This window comes from Malania oleifera, chromosome 10 (assembly GCF_029873635.1).
Source record: "Malania oleifera isolate guangnan ecotype guangnan chromosome 10, ASM2987363v1, whole genome shotgun sequence".
NCBI lineage: Eukaryota > Viridiplantae > Streptophyta > Magnoliopsida > Santalales > Ximeniaceae > Malania > Malania oleifera.
In genome coordinates this window covers 57,712,910-57,719,136 of record NC_080426.1, presented here as the reverse complement: position 1 = coordinate 57,719,136, position 6,227 = coordinate 57,712,910, and the positions used below count along the sequence as shown (strand labels likewise).

The 6,227-nt window shown below is 42.1% G+C and overlaps 1 protein-coding gene across 1 annotated transcript; it reads left to right on the top strand.

Moving 5' to 3' along the window:
* Positions 1 to 209: 209 nt before the first annotated feature.
* On the top strand, positions 210 to 1,039 carry LOC131166696 (uncharacterized). The gene is made up of 2 exons (XM_058125272.1): positions 210 to 698; positions 842 to 1,039. Exons 1-2 carry the CDS (start codon positions 210 to 212, stop codon positions 1,037 to 1,039), a joined length of 687 nt encoding a protein of 228 aa, XP_057981255.1.
* The last annotated feature ends 5,188 nt before the right edge of the window (positions 1,040 to 6,227 follow it).

The window sequence follows — 6,227 nt, the reverse complement described above, 5'->3', positions numbered from 1 at the left end:
CCTCTTATATTGTACTTAGTAGTATCAGAGAATTCCATTGGGTGTGTGTTAGGACAACACGATGAGTCTGGAAGAAAGGAGCGCGCCATCTATTATTTAAGCAAAAAGTTCACGGAATACGAATCTAGGTACTCTAACCTGGAGAAGACATGTTGCGCTTTGGTGTGGGTGGTTAGTGAATTAAGGCAATACACGCTGTATTACACAACATGGCTGATTCTAAAATGGATCCGATTAAGTATGTTTTCGAGAAACCTGCAGTAACAGGACGGATGGCTCGTTGGCAAATGCTGTTGACTGAATATGATATTACATATGTGACGAGAAAAGCCATCAAAGGGAGCATTATAGCAGAATATTTGGCTGATAGGGCCGTTAATGATTACCAATCCATGGAGTTTGACTTCCCGGATCAAGATATTGATTCAATTGATCAAGAAAAGGAAGGTAATATTGGGTGGATGATGCTATTTGATGGGGCAACCAACGTATGGGGGCATGGAATAGGGGCTGTACTCATATCACCAGAGGGTAAACATTACCCAGTCACAGCCAAACTCACCTTTCCGTGTACCAATAATATAGCCAAGTATGAAGCGTGCGTATTGGGCTTACAGGCGGCTATTGACCGAGGCATTAAAAAATTGATTGTAAAAGGAGATTCCGCTTTGGTAATTTATCAGTTGACTGGAAAGTGGGTAAGCGGGGTTTCCAAATTAATACCATACCAGGTGTTTATTCTGTAAATGATGCTGGATTTCGATGCCATCAGTTTTTCGCATTTACCGAGAGAGAGTAACTTAATCCCTGATGCGCTAGCAACATTGGCGGCTTATTTAAGGTTGAGTCCGGAATAGAGATTGAACCCATTCGAATAAGGATGCATAGGGAGCCAGCATATTGTATAATGATAGAAGAAGCTGATGGAAAGCCATGGTTTCATGATATCAAAACATACATTCACTGGAAGGAGTATCCCATAGGAGCCTCTAATAATGACCGAAAGACAATTCGGAGGCTAGCTATGGGATTCTTCTAGATGGGGAGATATTGTATAAAAGGAATCATGATATGACCCTCCTACGGTGCGTGGAGTTGCAAGAGGCAAGACAAATCATACAGGAAGTACATGACGGCGTTTGTGGGACCCATGCGGGAGGACACTCGTTGGCCCAAAAAATCCTAAGGAGTGGAAACTATTGGATAACCATGGAACGGGATTGTATAGAGTATGTTCGAAAGTGCCATAAGTGTCAAATCTATGGAGATCGCATACAAGTCCCACCCACTCAACTCCAGGTTCTATCTACACCTTGGCCTTTCTCAGCATGGGGCAGGGATGTGATCGGACCGATAACCCCGAAGGCTAGTAATGGGGCATCGATTCATTTTCGTGGCCATTGACTACTTCACAAAATGGGTAGAAGCAGCATCATACTCTAATGTCACTCAAAATGTAATCAATCGTTTTATCAGGAGAGAATTAATTTGCAGGTATGGGATCCCAGAAAGGATAATATCAGACAATGCTAAAAACTTGAACAACGAGGTCATGACAAAATTATGCAGTCAGTTCAAGGTCAAGCATCATAATTCAGCCCCCTATCGACCCCAAATGAATGGAGCAGTGGAAGCAGCCAATAAGAACATCAAGAGCATCTTGGAAAAAATGACAAAGACCTATAGAGATTGGCATGAGAAGTTACCTTTCGCTTTATTGGCCTATCGAACCACTGTTCGAACATCTACAGGGGCTACCCCTTTCTCTTTGGGTATACGGAATGAGGCCGTAATTCCAATAAAAGTTGAGATTCCATCGTTACGAGTCTTAAAGAAGCAAAGTTAACCGAAGCAGAATGGGAGCCATCTAGATCTGACCAGTTGAATCTAATGGACGAAAACAGATTGACAGCTATCGTTCATGGGCAGTTATACCAAAGGAGAATGATGAGAGCTCTTATCAAGAAAGTGCGTATTCGACGGTTTCAAGACGGAGATCTAGTCTTGAAAAAGTTTATACCAATTCATAATGACCCCCGAGGTAAGTGGACCCCAAATTATGAAGGGCCGTATGTGGTAAAGAAAGCATTTTCAGGAGGTGCCCTATTGTTATCAGACATGGATGGAGCCGATCTGGTGCACCCACAAACTCAGATGCGGTAAAGAAATATTTTTCTTAGAAACCCTGTAAACTCTCAAGGAAATTCATAAGATGACGATTTGCTTCATAAATCTAATGACTGTTCATTATTCATGTTTGATCAAATGATAGATGGCCATCGTTGGCCGATCTGCTTTCCTATAAAAAAGCCAAATAACGATTTACCATTTGATAACCAAATTGAGCCTAAATGATAAACCAGTATTTTTTCAAAGTCAGTTTACAAAATTTGACCTGGGTATGGGTCCTTTAGGGTCTGGCAAGTCATATGAGACAACAATTGGCTACTCGAAATGATGGCAGGCCATTTTCTGCTACCCAAAAGAAACAAAAAGAGATCCCTTGCAAGCCCTTCTTGAGCCTGGAAAATTCAATTTTTGATTAACCCGTCAAAGGATCACACCCCACATTGGGGCAATTTCAAAGGATTAGTCCCAAATGAGTCCAAACAAAAATGACCGAATCCTTCATGAAAGAGAAAAACAAAAGGGAGCAGCAAAAGCAAATGGAAAAAGAAGAAAAAGAGAAAAAAATAATTGACATAATAGAATGTGATCTTGACCAAGTTGGCCCTTAATGAAGTTGCTGATTTTGAGCCTTATTTAACTATTTTTCCTTTAAACCGTACACCTAGCCTATATGACAGTCCAATAAAAGACCCTGACCAAATTGGTATACATTGTTGTCTCAATAATTTGTCCGAACATGATTGAGTCTGAACTACGTAATGACCTGGTGTTTCGTTCGTGAAGGAGATGTCGATGCCTGGCGGTGGTTCAAAATTCCGAAAAAATTCTCGAGGGAGGTGAAGAAGTAAGGAAAATCTCTTGGAAGCAGTGAAAGAAATGAAAGAATAATCGAAAAGAAGAAAAAGAGAGGTTCAAACAGATGATGGCATTAGATATTACGGTTTGTATGATCATTTTTCCAAAAGAATAAAGATGTGATCAAGCTACTGTTTCGTTTGTAGCCACAAGTACGTAACGGGATAACCCCCCCGGTTCAAGACATCCTGGCAGATATTTTCAGAATCACTCAAACAAACTGCAGGAATCAGGAGGCAGAGAGTTTAAAATGTGGTGTGCAGCTGGGATAGTCTGGATGGTTAGGGTCACTTATCGTCTAAACAAATGGGGGGCTTCGTAGTATTTTCTCAGTTGATCCGAATCCCTTTGGATTGAATTTGAGGATACCCAATTTAAAGGCAGTTAGATAATTAAAGGAAAACCACAAAAAAAGTGGTGGCTGATCGACTCAGGGGTAACTTGGTGGCGCCAGGATGGTCCACTCTAACACATGATATATCGGTGTGGAAATTCTCAATGGGTTCCATTACAGGCCATGGGAGGGATAGCATATGCCCCTTTGATGGTTCCGAAAGAAGGCCAATTTGGGGATTCTCAGTGTGCCTATGACTCACGAATTTGGCTGACTCGGATTTGCATGTGAAACAGGGACACTCAAAAAACCCGGATTTTAGAAAATTATGGTTGGGTGGAAGCAGTGAACCTAATAGACCCGAGTGATGTATTGCACGTCCAAGGAAATTATGAAAAGCTGGTGAGAAAACCGGGGTAAACCCCCAACTCAAAGAATCCCGGGGAAATCGTTAATTGAGCATATTAAATCACCAAGCGCATGCATCGTGAATGAAGCACAAGGGGTCCCTTGCCCGTAGAAAAGGGGATGCAATGAGCAGAAAGAGAAATAAAGGAATCAGCAAACCAAAGACGGCACTAACCTTTGTCTATCGCAAGGAAATCAAGCGGACAGAGGATCCGGTAATACAATCAGAAGAAGATATCGTGGCTATAAGAAAGGAAAGACGAAGGCTCAAGCGTCCACTGAACGGAAGTCTCAAAATGTAGAAGATGCCTATACCGAAATGAAAAACGAAATCGCTATACATACAAGAGTTGGAGAGGCAAGGGGATGAGCAGAGAAGCAAGTATAATCAAGTACTGGAAAAGATTGAACCATGCATAATGAAAGCGGGCTACTGGGAGGCCAAGTTTCGGGCTTTGCGTAAAAAGTCGACACAACAAAATGCAGAGATTGTGCAATCATGAGCAGATCTTGATTTAATATTCGGTTTGGATTTGTTATTGTATAGAAGGATTCTATTAATGAAAAGCAGATTTTATTTTCGAAAATGATGATGATCTCTTCCATGAACCTTGATTGGAGTACTATGTTGCATACATATGTTTCATATTTGTGAAATTTACACATGTCTTGAAAAGACCATTGCATTTCATGCATTCATATCTATGCATTCACGATTCTAAAAAGGGAAAGTTTTGGTTTGCAGTGCCTAGCGACAGAATTTCGTCTAAGCAAGCAACATTGAGACTGTCATGCATCAATACAATACCAGAGAAGGGCAAAAGAAAGATGATGTGAACAATTGGAAGGTAGAGTCCCTGGGCATAGAGCAAGGACAAGAAGAATTGAATGAAAAAATGAGCAAGATCCTGGAATTGTTGACGAACAAAGGAAAGCAGTGCAGAATGAATCCGGAGATAGATATGGATCCTGCTCATCCTCCATGGTTTACCCCCAGTACGTGGACAAACGTCAGCTCCACTACCTGCGTCGTGGAGGGTTCAATGCCAAGTATACCCCCGTTCATCCCCAATATACCAGCACAGGGGTTTCCAGTAATAGTGGGGACTCCCCCATTAGTAGCTTCTGATCTGGGGATGAATAGATCTGAAACTGAACGTCGATACGACGTACTAGAGGAACGTCTGAAAGCTATGAGGGATCCAATACATTCGCCTCTATAGATCCCAATGATCTGTGTCTTTGTCCAAAGGTCACCCTAGCACCGAAATTCAAAATACCAGATTTTGAAAAATTAATGGAACTAATTGTCCTCGAACTCACCTGCGCCTGTATTGCAAAAAATGGCTGCACATTCCGATAATGAGAGACTAATGATGCATTTGCTTTCAAGATAGCTTGACGGGGGCTAGCTATCAGGTGGTATATTCCACAAGATCGGCTCGGATCCGCACATGGAAAGATTTGGCTAATTCTTTCATAGCTCAATACCGCCATGTTATAGGAAATGACACCCGATCGGTATGACCTTGCAGAGTATTGCAAAATGAGACCCCACCGAAACATTTAGAGAATATGCATACAGGTGGAGGGACCATGTCCTGGCCAGTCAACCTCCTTGGTGGAAGACAGGGAGGCTATTTCCCATTTGTGAATACCTTGAAAGATCCTACTTCGGGATCTCTTAGGAGCAACCCCCCATGACTTCAAGGACATTGTTTCCTACCGGAGAGAGAGGATTGAGACGGCCATCAAAAGTCGGGATAACTAAAAGTATTAGTACAGAGACTGGTCTAGGCAAGAAGTGGACAAGCAAGAGAAGGAAGAAGAGGTTCAGATGGTCAAAGACAACAATATCAAAGAGAGCATGGGCCCAGGGGCTAGGAGGAATTTTGTTTTTGAACCCTCTGTCAATCAGACAGTTCATACAGGAGGTAGATCCCAAATTGTTCCTTCCGGGACCATGCCCACCCAACCGAATGTGCGAACTCATGATAGAGGCATCCAGAGACATACGAGAAGGAGAGATCCTATTCCACTGACATACTCAGAATTATTCCCACAATTGATGGAAAGGAAACTTAGTTTCAGTCATTCCTGGAATGGTCATTAACGGCACCTTTCCGCAATGGTATGACCCCGAAGCCAAATGTGCATATCAAGCTAATACTCCCGGGCACACTATTGAAACGGTGTTGGACATTTAAAAATAAGGTTCAAACACTAAGAGAAGCCGAATGGCTAGCATTTGATGATAAGCAACCAAGAATTTAAGGGAACCCTCTGCCCAATCATGGGGGGTAACAATGTCGGAATGATAGAAGAAGGGACGAATGAGGAAATTTTGAACAAATGTCTTTAGATTGGGTGTTCAATGAACTTATTGCGGGCAGGTCGGATAGGGCAGGAGGCCATTTGCCCCACTAATGCACTTTGTTTATGTCAGAGTAAAGAAGGAAGATCTGTGAAACAGTGTGTGACTTTTAGAATGTTTTTGCAA

Coding starts and splice junctions, on each gene's coding strand:
- LOC131166696 (XM_058125272.1), top strand. CDS start 210: ATGGCTGATTCTAAAATGGATCCGATTAAGTATGTTTTCGAGAAACCT. Junction 699..841: donor ATCAGTTGACTGGAAAGTGG/GTAAGCGGGGTT, acceptor GGCTTATTTAAG/GTTGAGTCCGGAATAGAGAT.